The 22840-nt window shown below is 32.1% G+C and overlaps 4 protein-coding genes across 9 annotated transcripts; 2 read left to right on the forward strand and 2 right to left on the reverse strand.

Annotated features, from left to right (window-relative positions):
* Positions 1–79: 79 nt before the first annotated feature.
* On the reverse strand, positions 80–7510 carry LOC125077314 (solute carrier family 66 member 2). 5 transcript variants are annotated; one of them, XM_047689226.1, is made up of 6 exons: positions 7141–7510; positions 6525–6661; positions 5936–6013; positions 5092–5308; positions 3037–3169; positions 80–1945 (listed from the first exon to the last, which is right to left on the reverse strand). In XM_047689226.1, the coding sequence occupies exons 1-6, from the start codon at positions 7341–7343 to the stop codon at positions 1889–1891; spliced, it is 825 nt and encodes a 274-aa protein (XP_047545182.1). In that variant the 5' UTR covers positions 7344–7510; the 3' UTR covers positions 80–1888. The 5 variants fall into 5 exon arrangements, with proteins under 5 accessions (XP_047545182.1, XP_047545181.1, XP_047545183.1 ...); XM_047689225.1 differs by having other exon boundaries at positions 5936–6061; XM_047689227.1 differs by lacking the exon at positions 5936–6013.
* Positions 7511–7989: 479 nt separating this feature from the next.
* LOC125076998 (mitochondrial import inner membrane translocase subunit Tim21) lies at positions 7990–9270 on the forward strand. Its single transcript, XM_047688767.1, has 3 exons — positions 7990–8414; positions 8579–8761; positions 9021–9270. The coding sequence occupies exons 1-3, from the start codon at positions 8076–8078 to the stop codon at positions 9171–9173; spliced, it is 675 nt and encodes a 224-aa protein (XP_047544723.1). The 5' UTR covers positions 7990–8075; the 3' UTR covers positions 9174–9270.
* A 121-nt stretch (positions 9271–9391) lies between these two features.
* LOC125076999 (transmembrane protein 231) lies at positions 9392–10737 on the reverse strand. The gene is made up of 5 exons (XM_047688768.1): positions 10589–10737; positions 10353–10522; positions 10154–10282; positions 9861–10086; positions 9392–9691 (listed from the first exon to the last, which is right to left on the reverse strand). The coding sequence occupies exons 1-5, from the start codon at positions 10725–10727 to the stop codon at positions 9432–9434; spliced, it is 924 nt and encodes a 307-aa protein (XP_047544724.1). The 5' UTR covers positions 10728–10737; the 3' UTR covers positions 9392–9431.
* A 4279-nt stretch (positions 10738–15016) lies between these two features.
* Positions 15017–19222, forward strand: LOC125077013 (hemocyte protein-glutamine gamma-glutamyltransferase-like). 2 transcript variants are annotated; one of them, XM_047688782.1, is made up of 9 exons: positions 15017–15714; positions 15801–16618; positions 16831–17026; positions 17100–17288; positions 17438–17657; positions 17750–18014; positions 18089–18373; positions 18459–18584; positions 18680–19222. In XM_047688782.1, the coding sequence occupies exons 1-9, from the start codon at positions 15078–15080 to the stop codon at positions 18830–18832; spliced, it is 2889 nt and encodes a 962-aa protein (XP_047544738.1). In that variant the 5' UTR covers positions 15017–15077; the 3' UTR covers positions 18833–19222. The 2 variants fall into 2 exon arrangements, with proteins under 2 accessions (XP_047544738.1, XP_047544739.1); XM_047688783.1 differs by having other exon boundaries at positions 15801–16609.
* The last annotated feature ends 3618 nt before the right edge of the window (positions 19223–22840 follow it).

The following is a 22840-nucleotide window of genomic DNA, read 5'->3' on the forward strand; positions in this document are numbered from 1 at the left end:
TTTAAAGTACAAAATAGAAAAAAAATATACAAAGTAACGTCATGTTTACATTAAAAATAGTTACAAATTAACAACATGGAATAATTTATAAAATAGTTGCCATTACATATTTTAAAAAATGTACTTATTTACAATATATGTTAATTAAATATAAAATATATTTGAAAGTATTATCGGAATCGATACAATTCCTTTTATAAATTTCAAGTGAAGTATTTATGTAATACAATACCGCATCAATGTCAATCGATTTTTAAAACTTGACGATCGGATCGATCTAAAGAGAAACTGGTCTCTAAAAAGAAAGAACGTGGCTGTGTGGTCAATATCTTTCTCCGTTTTCAAGGTCTGCACTGGTAGCAGAAAACTACTGTCTGCTCGAGTTTTGTTTGTCTCTCAATTTTCTGTCTGAATTTAGATAACGTATGATAAGGTCACTAAGGCTGTTTACATGGCGCCACAAAGATTTTTGAGATTTAAATGAGTACTAGAGCTTTCACACACTAGCGACACTATGATCGTAAGGGTAGTACTGGTTCTTTTGGCGCGCCATACTAAGTCAAACGGTCAATTTTTGATGATTATAACCTTCTTTCCAGAGGATATGTTTTTAATAAAAATGAGCGTAATGTAATAAACAAATGATAATAATATATGAGTAGGTAAATATTTTTATGAATTACAATTTATTTTGATATAATACGTTATTAATAATATTTATAATACCAGCACCGTACTTTTGCTAATACTCATATTTATGGTATTATACTTTCGTTGAGTATTGTCAAATGTGTGGTGCCAGCATAATGATATATTTAAAATAAATTTGTACATACCGGTGACAACTATAACTAAAAATAATTATCACAAATAATACTTAAGAACACTAAAACAATATATTAAAGTCTCTTATGCTTTTTATCTAGCTTCATGAAAAACAAATTATACATACTAAAATACCTAATAAGATAAATGCCACAGCTTTTAGTATAATATTTGGCAGAACAGTGTTAATCATTGACACTTTTATGAGTTCGTCACAAAGTATATTTTACAAGGGTGGTCGAATGTGTAATTATATAATCAACATAATTAATATTGTAGGCGCAATAATACTGCATTGTTATGGTTTAGGTGATTCCAGTATGAATAATTTAATACTTCAACTACTTAACATAACGTTTCAAAACATACAAAAGCCCCACAACACTATTTTCATAATTTAAGCAAATTAAAAAAAATATATAGTTTTTTTTATACATTGTTGAATTTTGACTAAGAAACAAACTTCTTATTTCAAAAGTTTGCCAAGTTATCTATCTCAACATAAGCAAACGATTTACGCGTAATGCGAATTTAACGCATCAATCATTGTACTCGAAATAGTTTTATCACAATTTTAATAATGCATTTCACAGCGTCTTTAATTCTTAAAAACTAGTACAACAGCAAGATTTAAAGTTTTCTTCTTCTATTAATCGGATTCAAAGTGCGGTCCATCTAATACTTTTAGTGCAATAAAATGTCGACAGATTTTATTTTAAAGACCCAATTTTTAATAGCAGAATATACATCTATTACATAATGTCTTAGAGATAACGTTCTATGATAACGAAATTTATCTTCAATATAATATAGGAAAAAATTTAACTAAGAAAGCCCGTCAGCACCTTTGATGACTCGAATAGTCATTTCATTATACAAAAAAGATTTCAAATATATGTCAAAAGCACAATACTCTAAAGTAACGTCGATTTATAATTTTAAAATGTACACAACGATAGTGTCCCGTGCAGAGCGTTCGTCATAATGTACGCGGACAGCGGGCAGGCACCGAGAGAGCGCGGAGGGCGCCGAGTGAGCGCTATAAGTCGGTCTCCGTCCACTGCTAGTCGCCGCGCCGCAGTCGCCGCGCCGCCGCCGTGTTGTGGCGGTACAGCCACACCTGCGCGGCCGCACGGTCAAAACTCACATATGCTCTATCACATACGGAAAGCTCCCGAGTGAATCAGACTAGCTTCCGACCGCGTGTGAGGGGAGGGTGCAGATGTTAGGTAGCATACGTGTTAAGTCAGGGTATAAGCTTTCTTAATTTAAATACATTCAGTAGTTTTTGCTAGAAAGTGTAACAAAGATCAATTCACCTATTCTTACAAACCATCGCGTTAATAATGTTAGTAGATTTCATAGGATTTTTGATAATCCGAAAATCTAGGAAAGAGTTTACGTCTGTAATATTTTTCAGTGACACTACAGTGGCAGTACATACTCATACAGTTATTTAAACACGATAAACATATTTATTTCTATATTCTGTGTTTATTTAAAAAAAAGTAAAATCCAAATTAAAAAAATTAAAAAACAATTCGAGTTAGATATTTTTAATCAAATCTTCGTACTTCGATATTTGATTATTATTACAATGAGATTTTTTCGACTATGATTTTGTTTTAATTTGCTTTTCTTTCGTTTAAAATTTATTGGTACAATTTTATGTCAAATACTATGTTTACAAATTTAGTATTTCAGATTTCTCGCGAAATAAATAAATTTTAGGATTTAAAAGCATTAAAATGTAACAATCAATATATAAATTGAGCGATGCCTTCCAATCCTACGATACAGAGTAATTTGCTAACCTACAAAGGTCAACGACACATTTACGTCCTTATCAAACCAATAACATTTAAATATATTTTTATATACAATAAGATGACCTTTTTATATATAATAATTATTAATGTATATTTTATTGCGGTTAGTTATTGGTAGTTATCGTTTTTTACGTTTTTAAACTGCAAAATAAGTTACGGATTCAAGGAAAATTACGAAAACTATACTAGCAAAATTCAAATATTATGCCCGAGCATACTCGTACAAATTGACTACAAACCTATTATATGACACAATATACATTTATATGATTATCAAAATATGTCGTAATGTATTAATTTTGAACAAACCTATGTACGACCATTTGTTATATATTAAGATAATAAATGTATGTATTTGTATGTAATAAATATCTCCACTTACTTGGAAGAGTATAACAATATCTAGTAGAACTTGGAGGGCCCCGCACACCCAGAACTGTGTCGGAGCCTCTCTAATAACGAAATAGGCAGTCTTGAATAAGTCTCCACACGTCCACATTATCACCATACTCACGCTGGAAATAAAAAAAACAATCACTATATTTTATCTGTGTTAAAAAAATAGAAATGAACACTAGTTAGATCACGTGAATCTTAACTGAAGAGTGAGTGTTTATAATACGTATCGTGATACCAAACCAGCACATTTCAAATGAAAATGTCCACCGACCCAGTTTTAAACATCAACCATGAACTAAAGTTAGTTAAAGTTAGAGCCCCCGCAGACCGCCAACTTCTTATCGGCCGATAGTTTGGTCGGGTGCTTAATCAGTACGCAGATGTTAACGACGATTTGGTATCGGCCGATAAACTGTATAATAAGTATTGGCCACACGCGCACACGACGATTTTTCAGTTGGCCTACTAAGCCGATAGTTCACTTCGCTCCGAGCTTTGACTACTTAAGCTAGTTATGCTCATTCGATAAAAGGCGAATTTTTTTTCGGGTAATCGAGTAATTTGGAATGCATATTGTGAAATTTTCCATTTAATAATCTATCACTAAAGACAGGATGTATAAATACTTTCGGGCTCTCTTTTTAATTTTCCTCCTTCGGAGTATGAGGGCAATAATAACAATTCTATACAATATTTTATTAATTTTCATTGTGCGGTGCGATTGGACCATTCTTTTCAACAGTTGGTTACAAACTAGCAAATAGTTAAGAGTAGACGGCCGACTGTTGGATAGTTTGCGCACTCATCACCGATCGAACTGTTTAGTTGGCTCGGTGTGCGTACTAGTAGGCCAACCCGACCAAACTATCGGCCGATATAAAGTCGGTGGTCTGCGGGGACTCTTAAGGCTCGTGTATTTAAATGTTATAAGTATTTAACACTCTCAATTCAAATTCAAATCTCAAGCCTATCATCTTGATATCCGTAGTTTATAAAACTCAAAAATAAAATATTGCTTTTTCTGAAAATAAATAAAAACCGACCGTTTACTTGCAATGCCATAAGCTATCCTGGAACCTGTTATCTATTAGAATACTGAGTTTTCATGTGTGAATCGGTGTTTACAATTCATCTTGTGGTATGTGATGAAAGAAACAGTGAAAGTGAAAGTGAAAGAAACGTTTGGGAAAAACTTCTGACACATGTGAAAAAAAAATCCTAATTAGAGAAGATGGAGAAGTTTTAAATATGAACCGTTAGAGGAGCAGAGGACAGTTTTGCCTAAGAGTGGGACAGTTACGGAATGTTACTAGACAGTACAGATAAGCAAACCATAGATATAAATTAAATAAATATTGGACACCATCCCATACATTACTCTGATTCCAATTTAAGTAGCTGAAGTACTTGTGTTATGGAAAAACAGAAGTAACGACGGTACCACATACACCCAGACCCAAGACAACATAGAAAACTAATGAATTTCTTCTACATCGACTCGGCCGGGTATCGAAGCGGAAAACCGGTGTACACATTACTCGACCGTGGAGGTCGTCAAAAATATTATAAAATAGAATAACTTTACATACTAATAACATAGAATATTTCAAACGATTTTCTAATACTTATTATATCAAATTTTAATTTAACGTTCAAATTTTCAGTGTACCTACAGGCACAAGGGACTGTATACCCTACTCTCATCTCAGTTCCTAACGTCGGCGACGCATTGGCTATTTAAGAAATGGTAACACAAAAACTTTCAAACGGCGCCTATTTTCTACAAGCAGAGGTGACTACCTACCATCTGGTGACCTATTTGCACGTCCGCCTACCCATGCCATAAAATAAGACCTTTGTAGAATAAAAAACCGGGAAATAGATGACATATAAAAGTCAAGGACATATATTTGACACGATTGTTTCGTGTACACATTTTATACGGAAGTAGGACGCGTTCAAAATTAAATACATACATAATATATGTATATCAACGCTTTTGAATGATAATTACATATATGTGTTTACTATTTATTACCTCATTCCTTCTGTACTTTTGTTCTGATGATTTTTCGCTATCTGCGGCGCGCCGAGCATAGCCTCGGTGAAGACAGCAAGGAAGCCAATTAGCTCAACAAATGGTGAGAACTCTATTAGCAGATATGTCAAAGCTGCCCCTAGGACTGAGAATACTAGCATACAATCGACGTAGCTTTGAAAATCCGTCCACGCCCAGAAATATTTTCTGTCCATATCTGTAAGAAAATTGATAATCATTCTTTTATACAATATTTTATTTAAAATTCTCACCGACATACATTGCAATAGAGTTTTTAATATTAAGTATAATAAATAAATCTGCAAATTAAATTAGAATAATTTAATTTGCAATAGTACTAGTAGGAAGTACCATTGAATTTGACATTTATAGATAAGATATCAAAAATACCAGTGACCCGGTCATTGCTCCTTGAGTTGTGATAATTACTAGAACAATTATCTCATACGAATGATTACATATAGAACATCATGCTGTTAGTAAAAAATATAAGATGATTAAAAAATTGTTAATAAACTTATCAATTATATGAATTAATTTTAATAAAAGGCATACAAATCTTAATAACGTATTTCCATTTGACATTCACAAACAATGTATAATAAAAGAGGAACCAATTCAACGGACACAAGAAACAAAAAAACTGCATTGCCCTTATAATTCTCATGATGATAATGCACCACAACAACCAAAAATGCTATGAAAATAAGCCCAAAGTAGGTAACATGACTGTTGTAACTGCAACAAAAAATTATGATAAATGAAATAAAAATGTGAAATAAATTGCTAAGACATTACAAATGTAATACAATATATAACTCACCGTAAAAGCGATGCGGTTTCTCGCCACCTACTATGCCGCTTCGCTGTCCCAACCAGTGTGCCGTTTCGTCTGGCTGAGCTGAGCCATTTACACAACATAACAGTATATATAACATGAATATTGCACCTAATGTCACCATTCACACCATCCACCAAATAAAACATAAAATAATATTAACAAATAACAAAGAAATGAAATGTGCACATAAATTAATGGTTACAAGATAAAGTTTAGAAAAAGTAAAATAAATTAGAAATAAATTATTTTTCAGAAAATAAAAAATTAAAGAAATAATAAATATAGAAAACTTTTGTTTGAAATATATTAAAAAATTGATGGATTAAATTTACAATAATTAATTAGATTAATTTATACAATTTGTTTTTTTTTGTATGTTATTCAATATCCGCAACCAATAAGAGATGGTTAGATAACATTCTACAGGCATAATATCTTTATATACAATTAAAACTAAAATAAATGCCATACTTTTGATAGTATGAGGAACACAAAATTATATAGCAACCGGTATTTACTTCCCAAAACAGTATATAACACTCATGCATTATATATTGTTGTTGTAACTTACCTGTGAAAATTCTTTCCCTTGCTCTAATGATTTGGTTCTTTTTCCTTACTGTCACACAGAGGTGGGTCATGGCAAACATTGTTGCATTCATTACAATACTTTGTATTAATAGTGGCAACTCATAGCGTTTGCCAAACCTAAAATTATTGTCACGTAGTACATTTGGCATTAAGAATAACATTATAAAATGACAAAGGAACAAAGAAACATTCATATTATTCATAAATAGATGACACCAAGGATCTATAACTCAAAATAAATATATTTTTCAATAGCAAAGATATACATATTTAGTGTACTATAAAGTATATAACATTTTGCCTTGAATATTTTGTTTACTTTAAAATATTTTTATAGATAGATATAGAGGCATAATCACAATGGTTGATCATAATGCTTTATAATTACTTTGTCATTATTCCTACAAAATTAAATATTTACACAAGCTGTTCAGAAAGCAAATAATCTTCATAGCAAAATCTTTTGTTTGTTGTACATAGACATATACATAGAGGTAGACATCGAAATATATTTTAGGTAAAAGATAATCTAAAGATGTTTTAATAGTTAATTTAAATTTTACGCTATTACCGATTTATTACAAAAAATAACTCACCAAAATAATATACGAAGGGTATTTGCTATCAAAAGAGTCAAACAAACATAAAGAGAAAATCCTTCGGCATCTTGCGTCTTTTTAATTTGCCTATATTGAGGAATGTAAGGTGCCACACCACCCACAATCATTGCAGAAGCTGCGCCCCAACCCACTAAATGTCCCACCGTCAGCCCCAACTCATCAGATATTATCCAATCCATTATGATATAAGTATTTTCCTTATTTAATGTGGATTTTAATAGTGTGGGCTTTGTTTATGCTATAGACGCAAAAGAAACATTTTTCCATTCATATCCAATATTAATTTCAAACACGCACTTTATCCATATTAAATTAATTTCGTACAAGATTGGCCTACGAATTATGATTGAAGAATGACAAAACTGACAATTGACAACGAAGAAATAGTCAAGTGTCAACCTATTTTCATTTCAATTGACAATTGTAGAGAAGAGTTACCGATTACTTCTTTACCTCTTTCTTTCTGGATAGGGCAAAGGCACTATAATGATCTGCACTAAATAAGTTATTTTTCTTCACTCATCAATTCAAAATAATATCGTATATACTGTATATTATTGCTGATACTTTTTCAAATGATTCTATTTAATATTGAAAATTAAATTGAATATTTCACGTTTAAATTTAAAAAGTTTTTTGAATAATGTAATTTTATAAATGTCACTTCTCAAAGGATATTCTCTCGCAAAAAAAAATTATAAATTTTCTATATTAAATAAAAAATACTATCAAGTAACCGTAACTTTTTGCTTATAAAAGAAATTTGTTTTGGTTACTGAATAAACATCATAACTCATCAGCTGATAACTAATGTCACTTGTTTTGATATTCATTAGATTAATTTGACATTTGCAAAATATTCTTACCGGTTGGAATATTCCACGAATTTTTATTTTACTTTTATTCAAATTATGAATTTTCTTTCGAGGTTAGGGCCAGTTATACGTGCCAATAGAACTGTAGAATTTATACCAGCATCTATAGGATTATCTAAATTTAGATTAGTTCGATGCTACGCTACAGAAAAAGAAAAAGGGTTAACTCAAAGTCAAGAGAGAGCTGATATATCAACTGATGTACGACCACTTGGAGAGAAAATTAAAGAGACAACTAAAACTGTTTCTTATACTGGTATAATTTTAATCGGCGTCGGAGTAACTGGAGTTATATTTTACTATGTATTCCGGGAATTATTCTCAAGTAATAGTCCGAATAGCATTTATTCAGTAGCTCTGGAGAAGTGTAAAAATGTTAGTATTTATTACATTATATAAATAAAATATTCACAAAGAAATTCACAAACATAATGAGTTGTTGAAAAGGTGAATCATGTAATTTCTTTTCTACTGCTTGTTTGTGAATTTAATAAAAAAATAGTTTATTGTTTTCAAAATTATATAGATATTATTTCCAGGATCCCAGAATAGAAGAAGCACTTGGTTCTCCTATAAAGGGTTATGGTGAAGAAACTACTAGGAGACGAAGAACACATGTCAGTCATGCTATATATGAGAAAGACGGCATCAAGCATATGAGGATGCGGTTCTACATAAAGGGAATAAGAAACAAAGGAGTTGTTGAATTGGATATGAAGCAGGTGTGTTATTGGATTGATAAACTTTACAATTCAATATTTAAAAAAAAATCATAGAAATATATTTTTGTTCTACATATCATGCAAAATACAATAATTGATTTAGATACAATTCTAAATTAATCTTAATAGATTTACTTAATAGCAATTCATATGCTGAATCTATGTTAGTTTTTGATATACAACATATTTAATATCCTTGTTCATAAACATTTTGATAATTTGTATGGTTAAGATTAAAGAGCATTTTTTAATTTTTCAGAATGAATATGGAAATTATCTATGTAGATATTTACTGGTTCAACTTGATGACTACAGTGGGAAAACCTTTGTTATAGAAGATAATCGTGCAGAGTTAGATCAAGTAAAATCAGAATTTGGAAGTGTTCTACCAACATTAAATCTTACACAATAATCTTAAGGATAAAATGTGGATAATGAAAAGGAGTGTAGAAAAATCTGTATTATTTAAGTTATACATATTATGTAAATAAAATAAACCAATGATTGTGCTCACATTATTTTAATTAAAAGTAAAATTTAAAAAGTTGAGTTAGAGTTAGCCCAGGGGATAATAAACTAATAACTAAAACATAATTATATTTACATTCATAAAAAATAATTAGCCTTATAGTACAGGTTGTGTAAAACATATATTTTTAATGATGGATATCTAGTTATTTTTAGTCCAAGGCACTATTTTCCAGGCCATCAATAGTCTTTTACTGAAAACAAATCTTTTTATTCTGTTAAAGAAGCAGTAAAAAATAAAAAGAAGAGACAGATATTGAGGCCATGCCCATTTCAATTCTTGTAAAAGACTTGGTAAATATCTTATTTGGATTTCAGAAATCTTTAAAACAATATTTAGATCCATTGTACCAGTCAGTCCGTTCTGATTTCTCGAAAAAATTGGTGTGACAGTGGTGATTACTGTAAAAATTTTAAAATAGTATATCAGAAATTACTCATTTGGTTTTTTTTTAATGAAGTATGTGGACAATTACTCTAGTACAAACTTTATAAATACACTTTAAAATAATTATAGATGTTATGTTAGTATTCGATTTATGTAGTAATTTAATGTATTGAAAAAGCTTACCGTCTCTGCTTAGGTATTCCTCCAAAATAGAGTCCACAGTATTTTTGTAATCACTTTTGTAGGAAAAAATGGAAGAATTATATTTGGTATCTACCATGTTTTGAAAACAAGGCAGGTGGACGCTTTGATAAATTTGTATGTCTCCATAATATTTAAGTCCATTTGGATGTACCGCAAATTCCTTGTTTATTATGGCTAAACTTTGCATTTGTAGAGGGCAAGTAGTCTACAAAAGAAAAACATTTGAAAATCAAATAAAAAAAAGTTAACTTCAATTATCTAATAATACAAACCATTATTAGTAAATCAATGCCTAATATTAAAATGATATATGTTATAGTTCTCTCCTTCGGAACAATGAGGTGCAATTTAAATGCTATAATATCATTTTTTCCATCCTTATCAAAATCTTGCTCTTGGATCTGCAATATTTTGTTTAGTCATTAATATAAATTAAAGACCAACAAGTTTTTCAGTTAAAAAATAAAATACCTGAGTTTCCGCACAGTTTTCTACATGTTCAATCATTTCACTATTTAAAACAGCTGCTTCCCCACATATAATATTGATACTAGGATCATCAGTCTCCGCTATTAGCAAATAATCGTACGTCGATCTTATTGATGGTTGTTCATAAAAATAATGAGATTGTAACCAGAAGCCTGAAAATTTAATTATTTGTCAATATTGATCTAACAAATATATTTAGGATATATATTTTTATTCACCTTTACTATTGAATGCAACAATAAAAGGCAAAGTTAAATTGAAAATTGCAATTAAAATTGTGAAAAGTGTTGCTTTCGACAGAAAGTAGCTTTTATATTGGATCTCCACACTATGGCTAAACAATTTGTATAAGGCCATTTATGTTCGATTAAAGAAAGCAAAAGTTATACTTAAGTAAAATTAATGAATTGTTTTAAATAGTTCAGTACGTCGCGTTATTTGTAATTGGTTAAAACTAGTAAAATTAATTAGTAATCAATACTTAGTACTTTTACGATTGTCAATAAAAATTTTGAAAATATGCAACAAACAAAACGGATGTTTGCCAATCCATCACATATTCTCCCTTAAAAAAATGTTTATGTATATTTCTTCTGTTAAATTTAATTTAATTTCAAATATATATTTTTTTTAAATTAAAAACAATTTATTTGTATTTTATCATAGGAATAATTAAAAAGCTTTTTGTATGCGTGGCGTTGTAGCTTTGTATGAGTGGCGTATTATGACAATAGTTAGCCGATGTAGTTTATTAATTAAAATATATTTATTTGAAAGATTTTACTTAATAATTGTATAATTTATAAAGACGTTGAAAAAATAGTCCTCAAAACCACTTTTCTATTTTGTTCCGTGTTTTAGGGGAAAAATTCATAGACTGGCAAGCTATAATCAATGTTTACTTTTAATGTTGCTAATAGCAACCGCCAACCAATTAATGTTCAAACATTTAAGGAAAATAATCAAAAAGATTGTCAAGAGTTGACCAAATAACTGCAATACGCATTGTTTTATATACAACTAGCGACCCCGCCCTGACTTCGCACGGGTGCAATACTGGTACACACAGACAATGTACTACAGAATGTTATTATATACAAAGTTCATAGCTTTTTGTCATTAGACAATACAAACCGCTATGAAACCGAAAATATTCATTTAAATTACATGCTGTAAAGGGCTATATTGATCTATATTAAATGCACAACGTATTAATGTGAGTTATCCCTAAGATATAGACATGTAAAACCGCGGACTTTTTTGAAGACCTTTTTAAGGTGTAGGTACAATACTATAGTACATTATTTTGATCTATCTCGTAGGGTTCCGCCAGCATTTGCATTGAAATCGCAAAAAAATGTGTTTATTTACGACATCACATTAGAAAACCCTAAAATTATCAGAGTTTATCTACTATATTGTGCATGTATTACACATATGTTCACACATTCCTCTTGAATCATTCTATCTATAAAAAAACTATTAAGTTATGCCTCCTCTGAGGAGACCGGTGCTTTAAGAAATATTAATTATTCCCTACATGGCCAATGCGCCGATATCCACAATTTACGACAAATATAATATTAATGTTCCATAAAAATCGGTCTAAGGCAAGTCGATAGGTAATATTAGTGCGAGAAAACTTTGCCTTCGACCTAAGGCAAATGTGTAATTGTGCATGGCCACTTTGCAACGCCGTGTAGTATATTGAGAAGTATTGAGGTTAATTGTTTATTAGCAATTATCTTCGCGACGCGAACATTTGCATTATCGCAAAGTGCAAGTCCCAGGCATTCGGATAAAATAAATAAATAAACAAAACTTAAATAACAAACAAATTGAAAATATTAAGATGATAGATAGTACGATGCAGATACAATGACGAAAAACGAAATGTTTTCTATAGAGATAGAGAAGTATATCCTTAAACTAAGTGGCATGATGACATTCGGAAATTGGCTGTACTGGTTTGAAAACAAGACTACAAAATGTAATGAAGATTTAATCGAGAAGAACTGAAAGATTTCGGTAGTTAGTTATTCTTTATGATCAATCAAAAAATGGGCATGTTACCTTGAAAATCAACGAACCAACCTACTACCTCTGAGCTCTATTAATTATATATCTAATATTGATAGTACCTATGAAATTTTAATTTTTTTTTATTAGCAAGTGTAAAGTAGTTTGAGGAATAGGCTATTTGACAATGCGAAAAATCAAGTGTCAATTATTGTAATCAGTATAAATTATGAGTATAAAAATGGTTATTTATCAACGAAAGATGAAAATAGTAATTAATTTATTAAAAAATCCATAAATAAAAATGCATTTTTTAAACGTGTGTCAGGTGACACAAAACGCTCCCGATTGGTCTGGCTTATGATGACGTCACATGCTTATTAAACTCGTTTGCCTACTGTTTGTGGATTATATGTGCCACAGATTACAATACAGGCAAGTGACGGTACCGACCCCATTGCAGCGCCATTTTTATTTTGATATTTTTCAGCAAATATGTACTAGAATTAAAAAAGACAACTTTTACTGGGTTCCTTAACCTGTACTAAATAATATAAAATGCATTTTAAAAACTAGTCATATAGCCTATTTTAGTATAAAATTGAATACCCTATTATGGGCCGAGATGGCCCAGTGTTTAGAATGCGTGCATCTTAACCGATGATTTCGGGTTCAAACCCAGGCAAGCACCACTGAATTTTCATGTGCTTAATTTGTGTTTATAACTCATCTCGTGCTCGGCGGTGAAGGAAAACATCGTGAGGAAACCTGCATGTTTAATTTCCACGAAATTCTGCCACATGTTTATTCCACTAACCCGTATTGGAGCAGCGTGGTAGAATATGCTCCAAACCTTCTCCTCAAAGGGAGAGAGGCCCAGCAGTGGGAAATTTACAGGCTGCTAATGAATACCCTATCCTAAGAAGGATTTATTGACAAGATAATTAAGAAGTTGTTGTTGACTATAGTATGACTTATTCACTTTCTCTCTCCTTAAAGAGAAATTAGGAATTCATACAACTGTGTTGAATACTAAAAATATTTAATTGTTAAATTACAAAAAAAAAAAACATTAAGGAATATCTATTAGATAGTTTCACAATGATAAAGTTGTTTATGTAGAGGATTCGTAAAATGTATCTTAGTCAATCATACGAAATCTGTAATGATGCAAAAACATTTATTTATTTTAATAAATTTCATTAACAGGGATGACACCTTTTCACTTAATTCTGAACTGAACGAAATCTGAATATTATCTTATTTTTATACCATCAATGCAGAAAAAATAGCGGCCTGAGTAGCTAGTTGTAAATACAATGACTGATACGGTATGCGGTGTCGCGTGTCTTGTTTTGTATAGGACAAAGGGCTAGAATCAAAGAAGACATCTAAATACATTAGGTCATTTATTACACCGTTTTTGTGGTAATAATAAGTCCTATGATGCATTGAAATGTACCTATATATATATATAGACTTTGGAAAAACGTATAAAATCTGAAGTAGCGTCAAAAGATGAGCTTCGTAGTTTCTCTTAATAAATATTTAGTAGTCATAAACTTTCAATAAGCCTTTAGTACTTAGTACTAAATAGTCTTAGAATCATAAGATATCCGTAAGTTTTAATATTCGGCGACCAATATAGTTTCATAGAATCCTCTCGTTACCTCAAAGAATATTACCGTTCTCCTTATCCAACATGATTGAAAATATTAAAACATAAAATTATGACATGGATTTAAAGGTTGTTATGTTATATGATTTTAAAGTATTTTATAGGTAATTAATAAACATTTAACCAGTAATAAAAATAAAAAAATAAATATTTTTTTAATTTTCGCCCTGTTATGCAATTATAAAAAAATAGTTATGGTTCTATCTATTTATCTTATATAATATTTAAGTTTCAAGCTGGTTAAGGAGAGGTCCGTCGTTGACAAGCTAGCATCTCAGTTAACCGGCATTTGGGACCTCTGGAATAGCTCAATTTGCGCGTATTCGTTTTTTTTCGTTTCGTATTTTTTATTTTAGTAAGCCAGTAAAACTATATAAAGATTTTTTAAGATAATTTTTTCTTAAGTCACAATGATTTAAATATAAACGATAAATATTAAATGTAGAAATTTACAAAGTTTGTTTGTAACATTTGCTTTGAATGCGCTTGAATCAAAAATGTCTTCTTTAACTCCTTTAAAAAAAAATATACGTACTTAGCTTATAAATTTAGCTGGCGCTGAAAATATAAGCATAATAATGTAATGATCATAATGTGAAACTTTTGTGACTAACTAAATAAATTTAGAGAACAAATACATATAAGAGTATTGACCTTCGATATGGTATATTTTTATGGCTCTATATATTATAAATATAAACAATATATATATTTAGACATTAACTCGTGTACAAAATGTTGTCGCTATGTGTTTCTGCCATTTCAACTGTGAATTTGTATTCTCTTCCACGACACAACTCGGTGAATACAAACAAAGCCAAGTTCACAACCAGGCGCTTATGATGACAACGGACACCTGACACTTAAGCGGTGAATGATCCTGTATAGTACCTCAGGTATATAAAGGTCTACGCCAAGTTAACGGATACCATTCGCTCTGGTTTAGTCCGGAGCATAGTACACTTTTGTCAGCGGGGGAAATAATTATTATCTGTTCTGTTTTGAGGAGTATGTCTATGGTCCGCAAGTCAAGTATGGATAAAATGTCTTCAAGCATGACATCCAGCGTGACTGGCATGGGACTTGGTGGAATCACTGGACTGACTACTGGAATGAGTACCCTTAGCTGCATGAGGGAACAACAAGTTACTATTGGAGGCATGCCTTCGAATTACGTACCGGGACTGTCAGCGAACTACAACATTTCGAGCTTCTGTCAACGTCCAGGACAAAGTCGTCGTTGGCCTACGGCTAGGGCAGGTCCATCAGCTCAACATAGACCTGGCCGTTCTCATAGCACGGGTGCATTACATCGGCTTAAGCATTCTTCGAGAAATAGCCCAAATACGCAATACACCCATAACCTGATTTGCAAACTAGCTGATCAAAATGAACGCCGACGTCGTCAAGATACCATGGAATTAATTCCTCAGAGTTATTATTCGCAGCAACCGCTTAAAGTAGAACTTACTGAATTTTATTCACGAGATAACTCCAAAGATCATCACACTGATCAATATGATTTAGTTAATGATAACATCCTTCCTAATCCAGTCTTAAGAAGAGGCCAAAATTTCTTTTTTGCCGTTCGTTTTGATAGGACTTATGACAAACAGCAAGATGTGATCCGTATAGTGTTCGGTTTTGGTAAGTAACTTTTTAATGTAATATAAAAAGTTCTCGATTCCCGTATACAGTAATTTTAACTACATTATTAAAATATATATTTGCAGGTCCAAAACCTAGCGTTACTAAAGGAACTCGTATTGTCTTACCGGTTAATTGGAGCACTCAACAAGGTGCCTTTCAACATTCTCGAGATGTTATTGGGTTGGCCAGAATGCAAGACACTAGTACAACGATGCCTCCTATAGCAACAATAGGTACTATGGGAGCCATAGGAGCTATGAGTGGGATTCGCGAAACGACTACATATGGCGTACGCCGTACGTCTTTCAGCAATGATCCTTTGCCATTACAACATAGCCCACTTAGCCCCCATGGCCCCATGGAAAGGCCTGTGGTAGAGCGTTATGCTCCAACTACACAACATTCTTCGTTTCAACGTAGTTATGGCTCTCGACATGGGTCAATGCAAAACTTAGCGTCAATTGCCCATGAAATGGACAGATGGGATATAAGTGTTCAACGTCAGGATGGAAATACTATCACTTTTCAAGTCCATGTTCCAGCTTCTGCTCCAGTTGGAGTTTGGAACTGCTGGGTACAAACGCACCGTTTCGGACAACGTGATAATCGGCATGATTACAAATGTGATGAAGATATTTATATACTGTTTAATCCATGGTGCCGTGAGGATGCAGTATATATGGACAATGAATCTTCAAGGAAAGAATATGTGCTTAATGAACAGGGTAAAATATGGTACGGTACCTGGCGACAACCTAAAGGACGTAAATGGATATTCGGCCAATTTGATGATGTTGTATTGCCAGCTTGCATTTATTTACTGGAACGCAGTGGTCTTGAACATTCTGAACGCGGTAATCCTATACGAGTGACAAGAGCAATTTCTGCGATGGTAAGTTATGTAAGGAAATAATATTTATTTGAAGTATTATTGGAAGTCGTAAGTATGCAAAAATTTTCTTTTAAGAATCATATTTATAATTTGTCTTGTCAGATACTACTTTGTTAACAGCCTCTCAATTATTTACTCGAAGTTGAACAAAGAATTAAAAAAAATGCACTCATGATGAAGAATATGCGGTAAAGTTATTCTATTTGTATATGTTGTTGCAGATTAATGCCAATGATGATGATGACGGTTTAATGGTAGGTCGATATGATGGTGAATATAAAGACGGAGTAGCACCTCATGCCTGGACCGGTTCTGTTGCTATTCTTGAGCGCTATTTGACGGATGGAGGTCGGCCTGTTGAGTACGGACAATGCTGGGTATTTTCAGCTCTGGTCGTTACAATTTGTAGAGCATTGGGTAATTATAGTGATTATTAGTATATTTATTATTTGTTAATCGTGAAACTTATTGATTCGATGATTTTCATTAGGTATTCCCTGTCGATCAGTAACCAATTATGTATCTGCGCACGACACGAATCGTACGTTTACTGTTGATAAGTTCTTTGACCGAGATGGAAATGAAGTACCAAATGGTCCTGATGAAGATTGTTACGATTCATGCTGGAACTTCCATGTATGGAACGATGTTTGGATGCAAAGACCCGATTTGCCACAAGGTATAACATGATTGTCTTTAAATTAATCCACAATACTTAATACTTTCAAAATATTTTCAGATAATTCGCAAAATAATTTCGAAAATAAATATATCATTTTTCTAACCAATATCTATGATATATACAAATATAAAATTAATATATTATAGGATATGGTGGATGGCAGATTATAGATGCGACACCTCAAGAAGAAGCTGAGTCGGTGTATCAGTGTGGTCCAGCTAGTGTCGAAGCCGTACGCCGTGGCGAGGTTGGGTTCCAATATGATACACCATTCGTGTATTGTCAACTAAATGCTGAATTATGCCACTTCCAAGAGGAAGAAAACTCTGAATGGGGTTTTATTAGAATGGCATCAAACCAATACCAGTAAGTGAAATAATAAAATAAATATATTAAAATAGTAATTGATTCTGTATACAGTTTTAGCATACCTTACTATTTCTCATTATTAATTGTAGAGTCGGACGTAAGATTTTAACCAAGAACCCGAACCGTGATGATGATGAAGGTGATAGCGATATGCTAGAAATAACCCATGAATATAAAACAGTAGAAAGCTCGTCCCCTGAACGTCTTGCCGTAATTGCGGCATGTCGTGGCTACCAGCGCTTGCAACAATATTATGAATTCCCTGATCGTAATTTTGAAGATGTCGTCTTTGATCTGATGGATATTGATATTGTACCTTACGGTCAGCCTTTTGATTGTACCATGAATATTCAGGTATGTGTGTGGTGCGGAGCTTTATTTAAATAAATATATATTTTATTTGAATATATTAATTAACATGTTTACAGAATAAATCCCACGAAGATCGTACAATTTGGTGTGTGCTAACAGCATCATCGTGTTATTATACTGGAGCAATAGCAGCCCGACTGCGTAGGTCTCAAGGCGAGTTTATAGTCCGAGCAGGTCAACGTGAAGTGCTTAAGCTACACGTAACACCTCAAGAATATATGGATAAACTAGTAGACCATTCCATGGTTAAGGTGCACGCTATGGCTTATGTTAAGCAAACACGACAAGCATGGTCTGACGAGGATGACTTCCCTTTGCATAAGCCGCGACTGCAGATCCAGGTTAATATCCATTTACGTACATTGTAAAATTGTAATTAATTATTTTAATAATATTATTTTAATATTGATATATTTCTGATATCAGCTGAGGAGCCAGCCATCTGTGGGACAGGAATGTGCAGTAACGTTTAGCTTCCAAAACCCGCTAAATGTTCACTTGACCGATTGCTACTTTACTTTCGAAGGGCCCGGTATACAACGACCACGACAGGTCTGTAAAATAAACCTTCAATTTTCATCACAAAAGATGAACACAATCCTAGGTACAAAGCTGTAACGTTATTTAAAAATCGGATACTTTTTCAGATACGATTCCGTGACGTGAAGCCCGGCGAGTTTGTAAATTATCAGGACAAATTCGTGCCCCGTCGCCAAGGGGAGCGTCGTGTCGTGGTGACCTTCTCTTCGAGGCAGATCGACGAGATTTTTGGATGTGCTAACGTGAATGTGCGAGGCTAGCAGCTAGCCCCCGGGCCTCGGGCGCCAGCCTCCCGCGCCCCGGGGCCGCCCTCGCCGCGTACGCTACAAGTGGACCGCTCATACTTATCCATTGTAGCGCCAGAACAGCACTTATTTGTTCAAGAGGAGGAAGTTCTTATTTTAAAAGCTACGTGAACATCTTCTTACGAGATGTATGCGATCGACTGCGTATTTGACTTTAAACATGGACATTGAAGACCCGGCTCAGTTAATGGTTTTTATTTTTTTATCACAGAAGCACGATTCATATCAATAAAATACAAAAAAATGCATACATACGAAACACGACGCACTGTGTGACTTAGTTATAAGTATCTAAAAGGAAACCGATGCTTCGAGTGCCATTTTTGTTTTGATATAATTGTTATATTTAGATAAGGTTAATTATAATATATAATTACTATAAGTTTTATATTAACTTTATTAACTATTTTATAATTTTTATTTTTAAATCATATAAAAAAAAATAACAAAAAAATATGCACTGTTTGTGTGTTTTTGGGATCTCAAAAATAATAAAGCAGTCACTGCTAGCATTGTCTTTTTATTAAATCTCCAGTTTATACAGTCCTTGCAAAAATGATTAATAATAATTGCTTGTGAAATATGGTACATAATATTATGAAGGATGACGCAAAAGTTGTGTTAGTCATCGGGATTTTTTTCTGTTTTGTTGGCGCTATGTTTATCTACTGTCTGTTCTGTCCCTTGTATACATTCGTCCTAATTAGGTAATGTTATTTTTAAATGTCTCGTGTTTTTACATCCTGAACTAAAATAAAAGTCATCTTTTTGCTGTGTGCTGATAGTAAGTTATTTTAGTGAAGTCGGGAATTTACCATTATGCCCATTTTATTGGTTCATATTAGTAACTCACCAAACGGGCTGTCTTTTGTCATTATCGAGTACGTTATATTGTTAAAGAATTACGTACCCTAATAAATTAATTCTTGAAATTCGATTTATTAAATTATTTCTTTCTAAGTTTTAACTGGAAAGTAATCTCTCAAACGAAAGTTAAATCACAGATACTTATTTTTACTTAATTGATAAAAAATACTTGTAATTTTAATTGTATTAAATATTCGTCGTAATATTTTGCAAAAATTGAGACTAATTGAAATTTAAAAAGATTTTAACGATTTTAAAATCCTTAAAATCTTTTCATCATCACACAAACTCCTATGTGACTAAAATATAATTAATTTTCTCTATAAAAGGCTTTAGTGATATACCGATAGTAGTACGAAGCAAGCGATATATTTTTTTCCGACGATTGTCTTTAGATTTGAGACATTTATTTTTATTTAAGGGATCCACTATGTTCTTGGCTGATATTTGAAGGAGTTTGGAATTTCGACATGTATAGCAAAAATAAATTGTGATTTAATGTATTGTACAGTAAAATGTTTACATTTTTCTTATTTGTTTATCGAGCGTTTTAGCGAATAGGTCATTTCCAAGATTTCGTTATTGTAAAGATCTGAAATAGCTCAGGGTACGTGCTCAAACTAAGGTTGTCCAAGAATAAGTCGCTATGGCTACAATTTAATTACATGTTTTTTTACAAAAAATAGACAAGAGCAATACCTTTTTTATCAGAATCGTTTCACCTAAACGTTACGTATTCAAGTTGCACTCAAAATCGATCATAAAATCTGATTGACATACTCTATAGATAGCTACTAGGCTGTCAAGAAGAAGTCATGTCGTTTTAGAACAATGTAGGTATATTTTAAATGCACATAATGCCTATTTATGTTTAAAAATTATATTGAGGAATAATCGTCACGAGAATACATTAAACGTGATTTTTAATTTTACAGACAGCGAAAATTAGTATCTTTAGAATAATAAAAGCGTGATTACAAAATTATAATATCATTTAAATAATAATTACGTTTGTTTAAAATTTTCCGTATACAGGTTAAATACACTCATAAAAACTTGCGGATACGTTAGTGTAAAGGATAACATATGATATTTATTGGATCATCGTTATCATCAGTATTCTCTGACTATTCCTCTTTTTATTTGAGACCCTCGCTATTTTGTAACCGAGAGACTTTTTAGCCAGTCTACTGAATCAAGTGACAGTAGATTTCCTGTCATGTTGGTTGAAGCGTTATAGATGGTATTGATAAATTTTCTTTAAGATCAAAGTTTAGTCGCAAAATGTTAAAACCAAACAAAAAAAAGTCTGGAAACTAGATATTACGACAATAAAGGTTTCATGTAATAAATAGGAATACATAAATTATTGGTACTTATGATCGATGGACCTTAAGTACAAATTTATTCGCAGTGAATATGATACATTAATAGCATGCCTTCAACGTAAGCGTTTATACGTCCTACGTTGGTATCTAGGATTAAATAGACATAGGTACAACGCAAATATATATGCATTGTCGTCAAGGAAAAAATACCTTAAATGGTTTTTAATGGAGCAAGGATTCATTGATCCGGATTCGAGGAAAATTACTTAGTATACATGTTTGTGGAATTTCATTCATGTTTGGGTTAATTGTAAATGGTCAGGACCTTCGGCGTGTTTGACAAGTTGTCATTGAAATGACGCGGGAGCGCGGCGCGCGGACAATGTTTGGGTGATGTCAGCTTCAATAAATTAACATAATCGTGTTTGTTACATCACATAGACAAACATTGTTTCCGCGTTATCTAATTTACTATCTACGATACGATGATATGACCTTCTTTATGTTTAATCTCGAAATAATTTAAAGATGCGCGACGTATTCTTAATTTTATATTTAATAAGTTAATGTATTGAAATATTTGGTTTTATATTGCGTTTTATTCGTTACTTGTTTAAATCCGCGGCTTCGCACACGTGTGAGGGACGGGAGATGGCTACGGGTGTTAAGTGCATTATACCGCGATAAAAAGTAGCCTATGTTCTATTAGAGATAATAATCTATATACGTTTCACATTTCCTTATAATTTCAGTAAGATATTGAGTTTCAACCGAGAACAAGCTTTTATTATGTTCAGTATCAAATCATAGATATTCATTAGAAATATAAGTCAACCATTTCAATGCGCCACCGACCATGGGACTGGGATGATCCTTCTGCCTGTAGTTACACTGGATCGCTCACCCTTCAAAATGGCTTAAGAATGTCCATTGAATGGGTGATACCAACACTATAATTAAAATATAATTAATACTAGAATAAAGTAAAATAATTTGTTATTTTGTGATATTTTGACTATAAAACAGCATCCTCTTATATACCTACTAAATTAGTTTATACAATTATATGTTATAACATTGGAAATAGATAACGTAGATGTAATAATATATTATGGTTTAAGTTATTTCCCATTAAGTCAGACCAAAAACTTGTACCGTAGTGAGTAAGGAAAATCCAAAAATACATAATTTACCTAAGTATAACTACAGACGGATTATTATTATTTTATTCCTTATTATTGTTAATATTTATTTCTTGTGTATTCTTTAAAATTATTCTGATGGATATTTATTTTTATATATATATCAAAAAAAAATCGGATTTTTTTAATGATTTCGGTTTAAATTTAAACATAAGCTCGAAAAATATTAGTTGTGTTATAGTCAGGGCTGTTTATCTATTTAAAAAGAGAAAGACACCAGTGGTAGAAATGAAGGGTGGTACATGATTCTTAGATTATACATAGAATTAATTAACATTTGAAGATTACTATAATTCCAATTATGATGTAAGCTTTTAAAGTTCACGTCATTATTTAAAAATTCTTATTCGATTTATGGGCTATGATCGATTTATCCTTGACTTACTTAGGGTTACCTTTGAAATATCACTGATCACTGTAATGACTAATACTATGACACATGTTTCATTCGCATTTTGTTGACCCATCCCCCTGTGGACATCCCAGGTTTATTTGACCCTGATAAGCGGTCATGTACGAATATGAATACTGTTAAAAGTATCAAGAAGAGCACTCAACTCAGATCA

This window comes from Vanessa atalanta, chromosome 3 (genome assembly GCF_905147765.1).
Source record: "Vanessa atalanta chromosome 3, ilVanAtal1.2, whole genome shotgun sequence".
Taxonomy (NCBI): domain Eukaryota; kingdom Metazoa; phylum Arthropoda; class Insecta; order Lepidoptera; family Nymphalidae; genus Vanessa; species Vanessa atalanta.

Coding starts and splice junctions, on each gene's coding strand:
- LOC125077314 (XM_047689225.1), bottom strand. CDS start 7,343: ATGGATTGGATAATATCTGATGAGTTGGGGCTGACGGTGGGACATTTA. Junction 6,662..7,140: donor ACCCTTCGTATATTATTTTG/GTGAGTTATTTT, acceptor CAATAATTTTAG/GTTTGGCAAACGCTATGAGT. Junction 3,170..5,091: donor AAAAGTACAGAAGGAATGAG/GTAATAAATAGT, acceptor TTTTATTTCCAG/CGTGAGTATGGTGATAATGT.
- LOC125077013 (XM_047688782.1), top strand. CDS start 15,078: ATGTCTATGGTCCGCAAGTCAAGTATGGATAAAATGTCTTCAAGCATG. Junction 16,619..16,830: donor TTTCTGCGATGGTAAGTTAT/GTAAGGAAATAA, acceptor ATGTTGTTGCAG/ATTAATGCCAATGATGATGA. Junction 18,585..18,679: donor GTATACAACGACCACGACAG/GTCTGTAAAATA, acceptor ATACTTTTTCAG/ATACGATTCCGTGACGTGAA.
- LOC125076999 (XM_047688768.1), bottom strand. CDS start 10,727: ATGGCCTTATACAAATTGTTTAGCCATAGTGTGGAGATCCAATATAAA. Junction 10,283..10,352: donor AAAACTGTGCGGAAACTCAG/GTATTTTATTTT, acceptor AAAATATTGCAG/ATCCAAGAGCAAGATTTTGA. Junction 9,692..9,860: donor GGAATACCTAAGCAGAGACG/GTAAGCTTTTTC, acceptor AAATTTTTACAG/TAATCACCACTGTCACACCA.
- LOC125076998 (XM_047688767.1), top strand. CDS start 8,076: ATGAATTTTCTTTCGAGGTTAGGGCCAGTTATACGTGCCAATAGAACT. Junction 8,415..8,578: donor CTCTGGAGAAGTGTAAAAAT/GTTAGTATTTAT, acceptor TATTATTTCCAG/GATCCCAGAATAGAAGAAGC. Junction 8,762..9,020: donor TTGAATTGGATATGAAGCAG/GTGTGTTATTGG, acceptor TTAATTTTTCAG/AATGAATATGGAAATTATCT.